Source organism: Oncorhynchus gorbuscha, linkage group LG04, assembly GCF_021184085.1.
Source record: "Oncorhynchus gorbuscha isolate QuinsamMale2020 ecotype Even-year linkage group LG04, OgorEven_v1.0, whole genome shotgun sequence".
Taxonomy (NCBI): domain Eukaryota; kingdom Metazoa; phylum Chordata; class Actinopteri; order Salmoniformes; family Salmonidae; genus Oncorhynchus; species Oncorhynchus gorbuscha.
Genome location: NC_060176.1, coordinates 67324651 through 67341287, shown reverse-complemented (window position 1 = coordinate 67341287; position 16637 = coordinate 67324651). Strand labels below are relative to the sequence as shown.

The window sequence follows — 16637 nt, the reverse complement described above, 5'->3', positions numbered from 1 at the left end:
TTGCATGACACAAGTAATTTTTCCAACAATTGTTTACGGACAGATTATTTCACTGTATCCCAATTCCAGTGGGTCAGAAGTTTACATACGCTAAGTTGACTGGGGCTTTAAACAGCTTGGAAAATTCCAGAAAATGTCATGGTTTCAGAAGCTTCTGATACGTTAATTGACATCATTTGAGTCAGTTGAAGGTGTACCTGTGGATGTATTTCAAGGCCTACCTTCAAACTCAGTGCCTCTTTGCTTGACATCATGGGAAATTCAAAAGAAATCAGCCAAGACCTCAGGAAAAAACAATGGTAGACCTCCACAAGTCTGGTTCATCCTTGGGAGCAATTTCCAAATGCCTTAAGGTACCACGTTCATCTGTACAAACAAAAGTACGCAAGTATAAACACTATGGGACAACGCAGCCGTCATACTGCTCAGGAAGGAGTGGTGTTCTGTCTCCTATAATTGAATGTACTTTGGTGCAAAAAGTGCAAATCAATCCCAGAACGACAGCAAAGGACCACGAAGATGCTGGAGGAAACTGGTACAAACGTATCTATATCCACAGTAAAACGAGTCCTATATCGAGAGAACCTGAAAGGCTGCTCAGCAAGGAAGAAGCCACTGCTCCAAAACCGCCATAAAAAAGCCAGTCTATGGTTTGCAACTGCACATGGGGACAAAGATCATAGTTTTTGGAGAAATGTCCTCTGGTCTGATGAAACAAATATAACTGTTTGGCCATAATGACCATTGTTATGTTTGAAGAATATGCGAGGAGGCTTGCAAGCTGAAGAACACCATCCCAACCGTGAACACAGGGTGGCAGTACCCGTGGGGGTGCTTTGCAGCAGGAGGGTCTGGTGCACTTCACAAAATAGATGGATGGCATCATGAGAAAGGAAAATTGTATGGATATAAGTGACTGTCCCACTGGATGTCATAAGGTGAATGCACCAATTTGTAAGTCGCTCTGGATAAGAGCGTCTGCTAAATGACTTAAATGTAAATGTAAATGTTGAAGCAACATCTCAAGACATCAGTCAGGAAGTTAAAGCTTGGTTGCAAATGGGTCTTCCAAATAGACAATGACCCCAAGCATCCTTCCAAAGTTGTGGCAAAATGGCTTAAGGACAACAAAGTCAAGGTATTAGAGTGGCCATCACAAAGCCCTGACCTCAATCCTACAGAAAATGTGTGGGCAGAACTGAAAAAGCATGTGCGAAAAAGGAGGCCTACAAACCTGACTCAGTTACACCAGCTCTGTCAGGAGGAATGGGCCAAAATTCACCCAACTTATTGTGGGAAGCTTGTGGAAGGATGCCTGAAACGTTTGATGCTACCAAATACTAATTGATTGTATGTAAACTTCTGACCCACTGGGAATGTGATGAAAGAAATAAAAAGCTTAAATACATCATTCTCTCTACTATTATTCTGACATTTCACATTCTTAAAATAAAGTGGTGATCCTAACTGACCTAAAACGGGATATTTACTTGGATTAAATGTCAGGAATTGTGAAAAACTTAGTTTAAATTGATTTGGCTAAGGTGTATGTAAACTTCTGACTTCAACTCTATATGTGTGTGTGTGTATATATATATATATATATATATATATATATATATATATATATACACAGATCATGTGACACAGATTGCACACTGGTGGACTATTTAACTAATTATGTGGCTTCTGAAGGTAATTGGTTGCACCAGATCTTATTTAGAAGCTTCATAGCAAAGAGGGTGAATACATATTCACGCACCACTTTTCCATTTTTATTTTGTAGAATCATTTTAAATTACAGCTTGTAATGCAAAAAAAAACTGGGAAAACGCCAAGGGGGATGAATACTTTTGCACGGCACTGTACCTGTTAAAAAAATGTGGCAACATCAGGATCGGCCTCATCTGACCGCACTATAGGGGAAACACTGAACAAAAAGACAGTTATAGTTAATATGGCTGTTTCTGGGACAATGTTCAGGATGACTGTTTTACAGTGGTTGGTCTGAACCATATGATTACCTCAAATTGACCTGCATTCTGTTCGGCGACACACTGTCCGTGCTATGTGGAGGGCTGCGCTGCTCTTTCCTACAGACTATGTAACTGGACACACAGGTTAAAAAAGAGCACATCAAACCAATATGCAGAAATGTATTCACCCACAAAGGGACCTAATAACTAATGCATCAATGGATATTAAATGTCAATATACATGTATTGAGGTGCTTTAAACATGGATTAACATATGCAAAACCTCATCTGATGTGTTACCTGGAAGTACACTAAGACTATTTGGAATTTGAACCTGTAAACCGATCATCAATACTTCCACATCACCTTATAAATGTTCAATTCTCGGGCCTACTCTTTTCTCTGTATATATCAATGATGTCGCTCTTGCTGCTGGTAATTCTCTGATCCACCTCTACGCAGATGACACCATTCTGTATACTTCTGGGCCATCTTTGGACACTGTGCTAACAGACCTTCAAACGAGCTTCAACGCCATACAACACTCCTTCGTGGCCTCCAACTGATTTTAAATGCTAGTAAAACTAAGTGCATGCTCTTCAACCGATTGCTGCCCGCACCCTCCCGCCCGACTAGCATCACTACTCTGGACGGTTCTGACCTAGAATATGTGGACAACTACAAATACCTAGGTGTCTGGTTAGACTGTAAACTCTCCTTCCAGACTCACATTAAGCATCTCCAATCCAAAACTACATCTAGAATCTGCTTCCTATTTTGCAACAAAGCCTCCTTCCCTCATGCTGCCAAACATACCCTCGTAAAACTGACTATCCTACCGATCCTTGACTTCGGCGATGTCATTTACTAAATATCGCCAACACTACTCAGAAAACTGGATGTAGTCTATCACAGTGCCATCCGTTTTATCACCAAAGCCCCATATATTACCCACCACTGCGACCTGTATGCCCTTGTTGGCTGGCCCTCACTATATATCCATCGCCAAACCCACTGGCTCAAGGTCATCTATAAGTCTTCACTAGGTAAATCCCCACCTTATCTCAGCTCACTGGTCACCATAGCAACACCTACCCGTAGCAGGCGCTCCAGCAGGTATATTGCACTGGTCATCCCCAAAGCCAACACTTCCTTTGGCCGCCTTTCCTTCCAGTTCTCTGCTGCCAATAACTGGAACGAATTGCAAAAATCTCTGAAGCTGGAGTCTTATATCTCCCTCTCTAACTTTAAGCATCAGCTGTCAGAGCAGCTTACCGATCACTGTATCTGTACACAGACATTCTGTAAATAGTACACCCAACTACCTCATCCCCATATTATTACTTACCCTCTTGCACCCCAGTATCTCTACTTGCACATCATCATCTGCACATCTATCACTCCAGTATTAATGCTAAGTTGTAATTATTTTAACCTCTATGGCCTATTTATTGCCTACCTCCCTACTCGTCTACATTTGCACGCACTGTACATAGATTTTTCTATTTTTCTTTTCTTTTGTGTTATTGACTGTACGTTTGTTTATGTGTAACTCTGTGTTGTTTTTGTCACACTGCTTTATCTTGGCCAGGTCACAGTTGTAAATGAGAACTTGTTCTCAACTGGCCTATCTGGTAAATAACGGTGAAATAAAAAAATAGAAATAAAGAAATGAAAAGTTTCATCCAGAGTGGGTGCTTTCAGCTAATATAAAGTTTGTCAGTGGTGGCAGCTCCTTTGTGAATGCGTCGAGACAGTTTTCCAGGTCTGCCAATGGCTGGGAACTGAACTTGCTTTTCTCTGCTGGATAGAGTGAGATAAGAGTATGAGTAGAATGAGAAGGCCAATGGCTGGGGTGAACTGTGTGTAATGATTCTACAAAACGATTTGCAGAAATATATTTACTTCTCTTTCTCTTGCAGATGACAGAAGTGTGGTAATGTTGGATCCCACATCTTGTAAGACACTGAATCTGTAGGGTTAGGCAGGTAAGCACTGAGTAAAATATAACATATGTTCATCATTACTCTCCAAAAATGAACTGAATAAGTTCAAACTCAGACCTTGTCCAGCTGATCTGTGAAGTATGACCTTTGTTGATGCAAAACACAAGACTGTGAATACTCACAAAGCATAATACTCAATAGAAGGAAAGGACATCACATTACCCCATTGCTGATCGACAGCTCATCTGTTGTTCCCAATGCTTCAAACACATGATCTTCCTTGAGTCTTCTCTCTCCAGTGTAAGTGCTAAATAAACATTTGGCAATGACAAGATGATTAGCAAAGCTTTCTTTGATGAAATGACCATATGATGTGCAATGACTTGCTTGAATATCCACCTTTATCGCCCGTTTTTGTGTATATTTTGGGTATGCTGCTGTCTGGCTTTGTGCTGACAGTGGTGTTAAATGTGTGTCAAATCTAGCTAACTTGTTACGAAACAAGATACAATATTGTAGCATTAAACGCGAGTTATACTATACAGCTAACCACCTTATTTTTGATCCAAATTATATCTTTGTCCAATTCACAGTTAAACATGTTACTATTGTTAGGATACACCGTAGGTGAGATGTCTTTGTAATCATGTTTAAACCAAATAAAAACGCTCCTTGTGCCTCTTGTCTATTGGTGGCATCCGTATGTTAGTGGGCTGAACCAGTCTGATCACACGACCAATGGCACGAGGGTGAGAGTAGGATTTTGATTGGCTATCAAAATAGCTGTATATCTCACCTCTAGCGCTGATTGGATATGAAGCCAGAGGCATGTCCCGCTGGCTGTCGCTTGATGTTTTCAAGATTGTGGTATTTAACAGTGCCGACAGCTTCATAAGGACGCTTTATCCCTTCTAAAACTACCCCTCATCGTACGGAGTGGTTTGGAGGTATTACTATATATCGCTACAGGACGTTTTCCCGATTAATTAACTGGAAGAAGCTAACTAACGTTATCTATTTTACTAACAATTCAACATTTACTTGGCAGGCTTCATTTTGCTATCAAAATGCAAATCAAGGAATGTATAGTGTCTGCACCAGGGAAAGCTATCCTCCACGGAGAACACGCTGTCGTGCATGGCAAGGTAAGTATTTTTTTATATTTCACCTTTATTTAACCAGGTAAGCTAGTTGAGAAAAAGTTTTCATTTTCAACTGCGACCTGGCCAAGATGAAGCAAAGCAGTGCGACACAAACAACAACACAAGAGTTACACATGGAATAAACAAGCGTGCAGTCAGTAACACAATATATAAAAACTAAAGTATATATACAGTGTGTGCAAATGGCATGAGGATTTCCTATTTCACAACAAAGCATCCTTCACTCATGCTGCCAAACATACCCTTGTAAAATTGACTATCCTACCGATCCTTGACTTTGGCGATGTCATTTACAAAATAGCCTCCAACACTACTCAGCAAATTGGATGTAGTCTATCACAGTGCCATCCAGTTTGTCACCACCGCCCCATATACTACCCACCACTGCGACCTGTATGCTCTCGTTGGTTGGCCCTCACTACATATTTGTCGCCAAACCCAATGGCTCCAGGTCATCTATAAGTCTATGCTTGGTAAAGTCCCCGCCTTACCTCAACTCACTGGTCACCATAGCAGCACCCACCCGCAGCACACGCTCCAGCCGGTATATTTCACTGGTCACCAACAAAGCCAATTCATCCTTCGGCTTCCCTTCCAGTTCTCTGCTGCCAATGACTGGAACGAACTTCAAAAATCACTGAAACTGGAGACTCATATCTCCCTCACTAGCTTTAAGCACCAGCTGTCAGAGCAGCTCACAGATCACTGCACCTGTACATAACCAATCTGTAAATTAGCCCATCCAACTACCTCATCACCATATTGTTATTTATTTTGCTCCTTTGCAACCCAGTATAGCTACTTGCACACTCATCTTCTGCACATCTATCACCCCAGTGTTTAATTTTCCATAATGTAATAATTTTGCCACTATGGCCTATTTATTGCCTCACCCCCCTTAACCTACCTCATTTGCACACACTGTATATAGACTTTCTCTATTGTATTATTGACTGTATGTTTGTTTATTCCATGTGTAACTCTGTTATTGTTTGTCGCACTGCTTTGCTTTATCTTGGCCAGGTCAGTTGTAAATGAGAACTTGTTCTCAACTAGCTTACCTGGTTAAATCAAGGTGAAAATAAAAAAGCAGACATGTACTGAACAATATTATAAATGCAACAATTAATGATTTGACTAATTTACAGTTCATAAGGAAATCAGTCAATTGAAATAAATGTAATTAGGCCCCAATCAATGGATTTCACATGACTGGGCAGGGGCTTAGCCATGGGTGGGCCGGGGAGGGCATAGGCCTACCCGCTGGGGAGCCGGGCCCACCCACTCACAATGAGTTTTTCCCCACAAAAGGGCTTTATTACAGACAGATACTCCTCAGTTTCGTCAGCTGTCTGGGTGGCTGGTCTCAGACGATCCCACCGGTGAAGAAACTGGATGTCCTGGACTGGCGTGGTCCCATGTGGTCTTCGGTTGTGAAGCCGGTTGGACTGCCAAGTTCTCTAAAACGACATTGGGAGGTGGCTTATAGTAGAGAAATGAACATAGAATTATATGGCATCATCTCTGGTGGACATTGCTGCAGTCAGCATGCCAATTGCACACTTCCTCTCAACTTGAGATGTATATGGCATTGTTGTGTGACACAACTGCACATTTTTATTTGCCCTTTATTGTCCCCAGCACAAAGTGCATCTGTGTAATGATCATGCGGTTTAATCAGCTTCTTGATATACCACACCTGTGGATGGATTATCTTGGCAAAGGAGACATGTTAACTAACTGGGATTTAAACAAATTTGTGCACAACATTTGAGAGAAATAAGCATTTTTTGTGTATGAAAAAATACTGGAATAATTTATTTAAGCTCATGAACTATGGGACCAACACTTTACATTTTACGTTTTATACTTTTGTTAAATATATTTTGAGCCAGATTTACTTTATTGTATGAATATCTTACTGAAGATAGTTGTCCATGCCAGTCCATCATCTTTATGTATTCATGAGATTTGTTCGTCATATTATTTTACCTTTATTTTACTAGGCAAATCAGTTAAGAACAAATTCTTATTTTCAATGACGGCCTAGGAACAATGGGTTAACTGGCTGTTCAGGGGCAGAACGACCGATTTGTACCTTGTCAGCTCGGGGATTCAAACTTGCAACCTTTCGGTTACTAGTCCAACCCTCTAACCACTAGGCTACCCTGCCGCCCCCCCAGGACAAGCATTTTTATTGTTTTCAGTTCACCGAAAGATTGGTTGTTGAAATTAAATTGATTTGACATTAACCACAACAATAATTCAGAGGTATTTTTGCTCCCACCCGTGCTAGGTGGCTCTGGCTGTAAGTTTGAACCTGCGCACATACCTGCGGTTGCAGGCCACATCCACCAGTAAAGTCTGCATCAATCTCCCCAACATCAACACTTTCCTCAGCTGGGATGTGGCCGTGTTGAAGCAGCTCCTCCCTGACTCTGGAGGTGAGAGATGTTGTAGGGCTGATAGATTGGTAACTGGAGTGGGATTTGAACCCTGGTCCCTGTCAGTCCAACACCTTAGTCATTACATAAAGAGGCTTGAACCTCTTGACCCCCCCCCCCCACCCCTTCTGAAAGCTTGTCCCTTCTCTTCACGTTCCTGGCATCCATGTGGTGGTACATAATGGCCTCCCAGTAGCTGTATTCCACTTCTGATAGTGCTGAGCTATTAGTGCTTTTTGTGGTAGTTTCGGTTAAATACTTTTTATGAAAAAATAAATTGGGTTTTGATTATTTGGGTAAGGTTAAATGCTGTAACCACACAGAATAAAACAATTAATAAAAGTCCCATGATGGTAGTGACTACCCATTACTGCTTATCACTTATTAACCATTTATGCACATTACTTTAATAAAATATTTCAGTTATTGTGTGTATTACATTTGTTTTATTTAATAACTTTTAATTCCAAGTAATCTCATCTCTATAGAGCTGCTGCCTATGATTTCTGACAAAATCACTGTTTTGTAGTTCTTCAAAGTAAATAAAGCATACTTTTTATGACTGTTGAATACCAACTATCAATCACTTGTTTTTTCAGGTATTGATACCTCTCGAAGCAACAGCTTGCTCTCTCTATTGCATCACGATCGTGCTTTCTTCTGCTTCTGTAGCAGGCGTAAAAGAAGAACAGACCAAACACCTACTGTGCTGGAGTGTGCGATCAATTATAGTCTGCCGAATTCTGAGCTACTAAAAAAATATATATCTATCCATACTAATTTCTATCACCCTCCCCAATCAAGCACCCCTACCCTATTACACTTGATATCATGCTGAAACAATCCACCCTCAGGATTATTCAGCATGTTCGACAGTAACATCTGCTTTCCATTTCTTGCATTGAAAAAAGGAATCCTATCTGTACTGAGCAGCACTGATAAGCTTTCACATCTTTGACCTTCTTTCCTACTGATCAATCCTTTGGTCTCAATCACTCTGCCTCTCTTCACATTTTCTATAATATCATCTATGGACATAGATAATGGAACCCCAGTGATGACTCCCCTCAATCTAGCTTAAGCACCAGGGACATGGCTTTTAATCTTCTTCCCATTAAGTTTTTCCATTAGCAGAATATTCCCTTGCTGAGCCTGGCTTCCACAAAGTATTAGCAGTCTTCCATTTCCAATGAACCGGGCTAGTTTGAATTCGCCTATCTCTTTCTCTACGGCATTGGTTAATCGGATAGGGTGTAAACGAGGCCCTGTGGTCTCAAACACCATCAGAACTTTCCACTCCGACACATTATTAGTCTTGCTTCCTACCTTGACCCTCTTTATGCCTTCTTTACTAGATGCTCCACTGCTTTCTGTTTCCTGATCTCTCTTCTTCCTATGTCTTTCCACTACAGACCATTCAGATCCTTGACCCTAATCCTCCTGATCCATATCATCAGAACTGTCACCCATATTGATCACATTCCAGCACAGCCATTTTCTCGACTTGGTCTGCACTACTCTCCGCCATGTCCAACCATCCGCCATATGTTCTTGCAAATCGTCCCGACGTCCCGCTTCCTCTTCAATCTCTCCATTATGGTCATTGTAGTTAATTGCCATGTTTTATGCACTAAAATATGTAGAATATTGGCCTGTTTGAATCTACAACTCCCTACTACATCGCATAGTTCAGGCTTGATCTGATTTATCTCTAGAAAAACTGCAATGTATGTGCGCATTGAGCTCAACCCCCCCCCCCAAAAAAAAACGTAACAAATTAATAAGTAAAATTTTAAAAATTCAGTTAATCAATCAGCACAAGACGCCAATGTAGCACATTTTGGAGATGAGCTGGACTTGAACCCAAAAACTATTGGCAAAGTTGTAAAATAACAGCTGAATGTATCGTTTTTGTTTTATTCTGTTATTGTAATGTTGTCTTTGTCATTCTGTCTCACAGCTGAGCTGGGGAATGTGAATGAGCTTGATGCAGAGCTTGTCAGGATGCTGCGAAACTTTGTTGGTGTATCAAACGGAACCTTGGATACTCGCAGCATGGCCATCCTAGCCTTCCTCTACATCTACCTCTGTGTCTTTGCCAAGTCAAGGTAAGAGTGTCAACTGATTTATATAGGCCTGTTAACATAGGGTAATGCTAATCTTGGTACCCAAGAACCAAACCTCTAATGCCCAAATGAACACCACAGACCCCATCCTAATGAGAAAGACTTGGACAGATAGGAGCTGAGTAGATGCTAAGGAGTAGGCCTAATCGTGAGTTGACGCTTGCAGCGCTATGCTAGCATGTCTGAGATAGTGGTGGACGGTCTCTGACAGGACGGACAGCCACTAATGATAGGCTGGCACTGGGCTCACGCTGCAAGTATGGATGCGCTTGTCCCTAGGGTAAGCAGCTCCTTAATTCGTTTTGAGCGTCCTCCTGTCCTGTCTGCCCAGAAAGAGCCTAGCTGTCATGGGCATTGACAGTGCCTGTCCTGTCTGCCCAGAAAGAGCCTGGCTCTCATGGGAATTGACAGTGCCTGTCCTGTCTGCCCAGAAAGAGCCTGGCTCTCATGGGAATTGACAGTGCCTGTCCTGTCTGCCCAGAAAGAGCCTGGCTGTCATGGGGATTGACAGTGCCTGTCCTGTCTGCCCAGAAAGAGCCTGGCTGTCATGGGGATTGACAGTGCCTGTCCTGTCTGCCCAGAAAGAGCCTGGCTGTCATGGGAATTGACAGTGCCTGTCCTGTCTGCCCAGAAAGAGCCTGGCTCTCATGGGGATTGACAGTGCCTGTCCTGTCTGCCCAGAAAGAGCCTGGCTGTCATGGGGATTGACAGTGCCTGTCCTGTCTGCCCAGAAAGAGCCTGGCTGTCATGGGGATTGACCGTGCCTGTCCTGTCTGCCCAGAAAGGGCAAGTCTACTGCAGTCACACCCATGCACATATGTACGCCACACTAGTCGTTAACAATAAAAAGGACTGCTGTGTCTAGACCCTTTGGCCAGTTGGATTAAGATCAAAGGAAAAAAAATGTTTTTGCTGTAGGAGCTGTTGCAAAGTGTGATGTTTTTGTGTGGGATTGAGTGCCCTAAAACCTATTACAAACACTAGTGTTTAAACACTAAAAAAATAGTGTTATTTTTAGCTTTTTCATCCACATTTAAGTTTTTCACTCAGCGATACCCAACTAGGCTGAAGAAATCTTACTACAGTCACATTCCTAGATGTAAGAAAGCCATGCTGATAATGTTTGCAGTAATTGATTGAATGTGGTTAATAGTTCTCGTCCATTTCAGGGAGTTGCCCAGTCTGACGGTGTCTGTGTGGTCAGAGTTGCCAACGGGAGCGGGTCTGGGGTCCAGCGCTGCCTACTCTGTGTGCCTTGCTGCAGCCATGCTTTCTGCCAGTGGGACCATCCCTTCTCCTCTGAGTGACCAGGAAAACACAGCCAGGTAATGACCTAACACCAAATACCCTACTGGATCTATTAACATTGAATTATTTAAAGAAATCTCTCAGTAGCTGTTTTTTTTTTATTGGAACAAACAAATAAAACATTGTAAGCCATATTTGTCTTAATTTATAGTTACTCAAGTTCATTTAGAGTAGCGGCTGCAGCACCACTAGCTGAGTCCTTGGATATGCTATTCCACCTTCCAGACAGTCAGTCAATACAAATATATTCTGCCCACATTGTGAACTATTTGCTTCCGTTTGGCTGCAGTTTCTCCAGCAACCTACATATTGTTTTTCAGTAATCTGTAAAGATTTCGATAGTTTTCAGATCACCATTTTTCTTAAATCTATTTCCACAACTGGAGGATGCTTGTTCGTTATAAATTCTGGAAGTCAGATCGGACTTTGTTTCTGATGTCCTCACATGTCAGTATGGGTGGGGCTGGACTCATCACAAGCACAGAGTGGTGGACAAGAGGGCTATGTTAGATAGGGGTTGAAGGCCCAGTGTAAATCCTCATTGTAATCATCTCTTCTGTATTTCAATGTGTTTCAACAGGTGGGGCGAGGTGGAGATGGAGCTAATTAACAGGTGGGCGTTTCAGGGGGAGAGGATCATCCATGGGAACCCCTCAGGGGTAGACAATGCTGTGGGGACATGGGGTAAGACCCGGATCCCTTTGCCTTGTGCACTCAACAGCACAGACCCCACGGTAGCACACAGCTTTGTGGTGTGTGTGGTACAATGAATGGTGTGATACAATCTGGCAGCATGTTCTGTCTGCAGAACGGCACTGAACGGTATTGTAGCGGGAGTTACTTTTCTTGTGTGTGTTCTCTGTGAGCAGGCTGATGTTACAGTTAGCAGTGGGGAAATGTGCTGCATGTAATGCAGTCACCAGCTGCAATATTCCTTTGTGTGGTGTGAGGGCTGTTTTGCAGCCAGAAAATACTATTTTGCTTAAATTACTCTATGGTATCTGATTGATGGCCTATCACTTTGCTTTGACTCTTGAAGGTGGCATATTGAGATACCGTTCTGGGAAGATAACAGCCTTAAGCAGGTACTGTACACTAAACCAATCCCTTTCCATGTCACTGCAGTGAATATGGTCAATGGGCCTAATTTACATTGCCAGTTTTACAGAGTGTGATAGCATGCCTTATTTTAAAGTAGTCTACTGTGTTGTGGAGGGATTAATGAATGTCATCCGGGTCAGTGTGTTAATGGATTATACTCTTGAACAATTATGGCAGGTGGCATTAAATCCCCAATGCAGTTACAATGGACTACTTTAGAATAAGGACATACCTCCGTGACACTGCCCATGCTGTCACAAACAATGAATGGAAAATATAGTCTGTGCTCCTTCTCTTTGGATTCTATGGACTCTACTCTGCTATTGCCACTCATGAGGAGAAACATTGACAATAGCATCACCTGAATAAATACAGGTACACAATGTGGTATGATATTGCTAACTTTCCTTTAATGTTTTCCCACTTGTAGGGTCCCAATGTTAAGGATCCTACTCACGAACACCAAGGTCCCTCGTAGCACCAAGGTACTTGTTGCTGGAGTGAAGGACAAAATGAACAAGGTACTAAATGGCTGTGTTCTCCTCCCCAGCCCTGTAATTAGTGTAATCACCAGGGCTTTAATTTGCATGGGAAAGACACTCTGGGGCCTGGCATTGACTGCCTTCATAAAACATGGAGAAGAAGCACTAAGCTAGCACCCCTGTGTGCTGTTGCCTAGGTGACATCCACAGGTGTGAGCACTTCTGTTCTGTTAGATTGTCATAGGTGACTTTACTGGCAGTGCTGTGATTATAGGAAAGAGCTACATTTTTTTGCTCAGCACCGAGTGACTGGCTTTTTGTGCTGCTGTGCAATATGTACTGACTGTTTTAATTAATGATATGACCGCTAGATTAGATGTTATGGACATTTGCTGCTTTAGTCTGCACTGACTTTTTAAAAGTATATTTAGTGTTGTTAAATTCCTTTACTTTGAATTCCCAATTATTTGTAAAAAGTATTCATTCTATATTTTATTTGCTGTTCTCTTCCTCCCTCCCTCCAGTTTCCCTCTATTATAAACCCTGTACTGGAGTCTGTGGATGCAGTCTCCTGCACCTGTGAGCAGACCTTAACAGAGATGGCCAGCGACACCCCCACACCAGAGCACTACAATGTTCTGGAGGTACAGTATGGAAACACATGTTGCCTATAGACTGTGTGTTCTGGTGGGACAGGCACTACCAGTCTGACACAACGTAGAAATTATTGACTTACTCTTACACATTGTAAAAGCCAGGGGTGCAACTTTCACTAGGGACGGGGGGACATGTCCCCTTAACATTTTGAAATTGCATTTGTTGTCCCCCCCAGTTTTATCATTGGAATGTGATACAAAATGAGGCAACGTTGTGCTTTAGGACCATGTGGATGCCTGCGAGCGTTCGGGTAGGCTGTTTGGAGTGTTTATCTTAATTTATAAAAATAATTATACCCCCCTCACTTCTAAAACCAAAGTTGCACCCCTGGTAAAAACTATAGCTGCATGAAAAGCCAAAATACAGAACAAAATTGTGTTTTCATACAAACCAGATTGAAAATGAAATTATGTAAAAGCCCACAGCTGCTATTATGTCTCCCATAGGAGCTTATTGACATCAACCAGCACCACCTGAATGTGATTGGTGTCGGACACACGACCCTGGACACCCTGTGCCAGGTCACCCTGGCCAGAGGTCTACACAGCAAGCTGACTGGTGCCGGAGGAGGGGGCTGTGGCATTACCTTGCTTAGACCAGGTACTGTAGCTGACTGCTAGTAATGCCTCCCTACACTTTCATCTGGCTCACAGTAATCAAGTGGGGGCGTCTGTATGTTATGTGTTCTTACACTGCATTGGCATTGCCACCATCTATGGCCCTGGCCTTAATTTTGGGGCAGAGAGTTGCGGAGAGCCTTGTTGCCTTGTCTATATTTTTATGAATAGTGTGACCTCTTAACGGTGAGCGAGATCTGTGAAATGACATCTGCATACTGATTCTATGTCGACACATCAGTAGATTTGGCTCATTATATTGATTTGACGGTGAGCCAAGATATGGGTTGTGTGCCAAAATGTCACTCAGTCATCCTCTTTTGAGGTAAAAGTTATGTTGTCTCAAACTGACAGCATAGAGAAGGAGAGCTGGTTGAGTTAGCCAGGAGGATCCTGTGTTTCACGCTTATCTTCCACAAAAATCCACTGCCACATTTGCTTATGCCTGCAGCCCATAACACTATATAGCCCCAAATGAAGTTTATTTGTTTTGTTGTACTAGCAAACAAGTGTTGCACATTTTTTTTTTGTGGTTTGCAGCTATTTTCCAAAAGGTTTAGTCAAGTGTTTCCCTCAGTGGTCTCAGATCAGCTTTGACCTGAGACGATTTGAGCGAGAGCAGGGACGAAACATGCAGTGGTGTAACCTGCTATCCTGCAGCCTTGTTAAAACCCACCACTGTCTGACGTGTTACGTATTTATCATTTCTTTGTAATGAGCATTGTGATGATTTTTCTCCACATAGAGATGTACTTTAGCTTACTATTTGTTCTTCAGCTGAATAAATACTACTACAGTATAGTAGCCATTTCAGACACTTTTATCCAAAACGACTTACTGTACAGTACAGAGAGTGGGAGCAAACATTTTGTTAATATATTTGACCCCAGTGGGAATTGAACCCATGATCCTGGCGTTGCTAGTGCCATGTTCTTCCCAGCTGAGCCACACAGCACCACAGAAGCAGTTCAGGTTAAATGCCCTCTTCAAGGTCAGTCTGAAATCCAAATCCCACGCAAACATTTCCTTAGCTGCATGGTGGGAGGCTTTCTACTTTTACTTTCAGAAATTGCTCCCCTATTTGACACATTTTCACCCCAAGCATTTTAGCCCTAGCCTATGTTTACACATTATTATCCAGTTATTGGGCACCCTGGTGTTTGCTAGAGAGGGCTTTGTGGGTTCAGCTCTCACAGCGGCTGTCAGACTCCACCTCCTAGTGGGAGTCTCGCATCACAGAACCCAAGGGTGCGGACTCCGAGGGGTGCCATTTCAGTAGCAAACCTAGTCCTTCTCCCAAGCTCTACAGATATAAATTAATCCTCCGGTGCAGTAAGCAGGAACGGAGGGTCAAAAACAAGTTCGGTGTTAAATGTAGTTCACAATGTGTGATGGTTTGTTTTTCTTTGTGATTTCCTCTCTTAGAAACGGAGTGCTCGGTGATCCAGAACACGATCCAGGACTTGAGAGACTGTGGCTATGACTGCTGGGAGACCCGTATCGGGGCAGCAGGTGTGCAGCAGCACTCTCCCCTCGCTGTGAAAGAGCAGGTCCTGGAGGTTTTGGCGCGCTACTGAGACTCACTGGCCATGGGTGTGCCCAATGCCCTCCCTACAGGGTAGCGGGGTGCTTAGCTCCATGACTCTGGCCTACCAAGTCTTCTATTGTAAACCTTCCTGGGATATGTGGGACGGTAGCGTCCCACCTCGCCAACATCCAGTGAAAGTGCAGGGCGCCAAATTCAAACGAACAAAAATCTCATAATTAAAATTCCTCAAGCATACAAGTATTTTACACCATTTTAAAGATAAAATTATTGTTAATCCAGCCACAGTGTCCGATTTCAAAAAGGCTTTACAGCGAAAGCACCACAAACGATTATGTTAGGTCATCACCAAGTCACAGAAAAACAGCCATTTTTCCAGCCAAAGAGAGGAGTCACAAAAAGCACAAATGGAGATAAAATGAATCACTAACCTTTGATCTTCATAAGATGACACTCATAGGACTTCATGTTACACAATACATGCATGTTTTGTTCGCTGAAGTGCATATTTATATTTTTAAAAATCTCATTTTACATTGGCACGTTACGTTCAGTAGTTCTAAAACATGCAGTGATTGTGCAGAGAGCCACATAAATTTACAGAAATGCTCATCATAAATGTTGATTAAAAATACAAGTGTTATACATGGAATTAGAGATATACTTCTCCTTAATGCAACCGCTGTGTCAGATTTTTTTTAAACGTTACGGAAAAAGCAAACCATGCAATAATCTGAGTACAGCGTTCACACGACAAAGCAGCCAAAAAGATATCCGCCATATTGTGTAGTCATCATTAGTCAGAAATAGAATCAGAATGCACTCCCAGGAATCCCAGTTCCATAATAAATGTTTGATTTGTTCGATAAAGTTCATAATTTGTCTAAATAGCTTCTTTTTTAGGGCGTTTGGTAAACAAATCCAAATGCTCGTTCAGGTCCAGCCGAACATCGGGACGAAAAGTTAAAGAAGTTATATTACAGGTCGTAGAAAATTGTCAAACTAAGTATAGATTCAGACTTTAGGATGTTTTTAACATAAATCTTCAATAATGTTCCAACCGTAGAATTCCATTGTCTGTAGAAAAGCAATGGAACGAGAGCAAACTCTCTCGTGGCCGCACGATACGAGCCTGTGGCACTCTGCCAGACATCTGGCACAATCTCCTCTCATTCACCCCCACTTCACAGTAGAAGCTTCAAAAAAAGTTCTGAAGACTGTTGACATCTAGTGGAAGCCTTAGGAAGTGCAATATGACCCATTTACACTGT

General features: G+C 42.3%; 1 protein-coding gene and 1 long non-coding RNA gene across 3 annotated transcripts; one reads left to right on the top strand and one right to left on the bottom strand.

Annotated features, from left to right (window-relative positions):
- Positions 1-3596: 3596 nt before the first annotated feature.
- LOC124034563 lies at positions 3597-4557 on the bottom strand. Its single transcript, XR_006838585.1, has 3 exons — positions 4322-4557; positions 3882-4229; positions 3597-3779 (listed from the first exon to the last, which is right to left on the bottom strand). It is a non-coding gene; the product is annotated as an uncharacterized LOC124034563 (long non-coding RNA).
- Positions 4558-4747: 190 nt separating this feature from the next.
- LOC124034560 (mevalonate kinase-like) lies at positions 4748-15623 on the top strand. 2 transcript variants are annotated; one of them, XM_046347919.1, is made up of 11 exons: positions 4748-4869; positions 4971-5067; positions 7382-7529; positions 9490-9637; positions 10825-10980; positions 11544-11647; positions 12003-12048; positions 12495-12585; positions 13071-13190; positions 13650-13803; positions 15246-15623. In XM_046347919.1, exons 2-11 carry the CDS (start codon positions 4990-4992, stop codon positions 15395-15397), a joined length of 1197 nt encoding a protein of 398 aa, XP_046203875.1. In that variant the 5' UTR covers positions 4748-4869; positions 4971-4989; the 3' UTR covers positions 15398-15623. The 2 variants fall into 2 exon arrangements, with proteins under 2 accessions (XP_046203875.1, XP_046203876.1); XM_046347920.1 differs by lacking the exon at positions 7382-7529.
- Positions 15624-16637: the final 1014 nt, after the last annotated feature.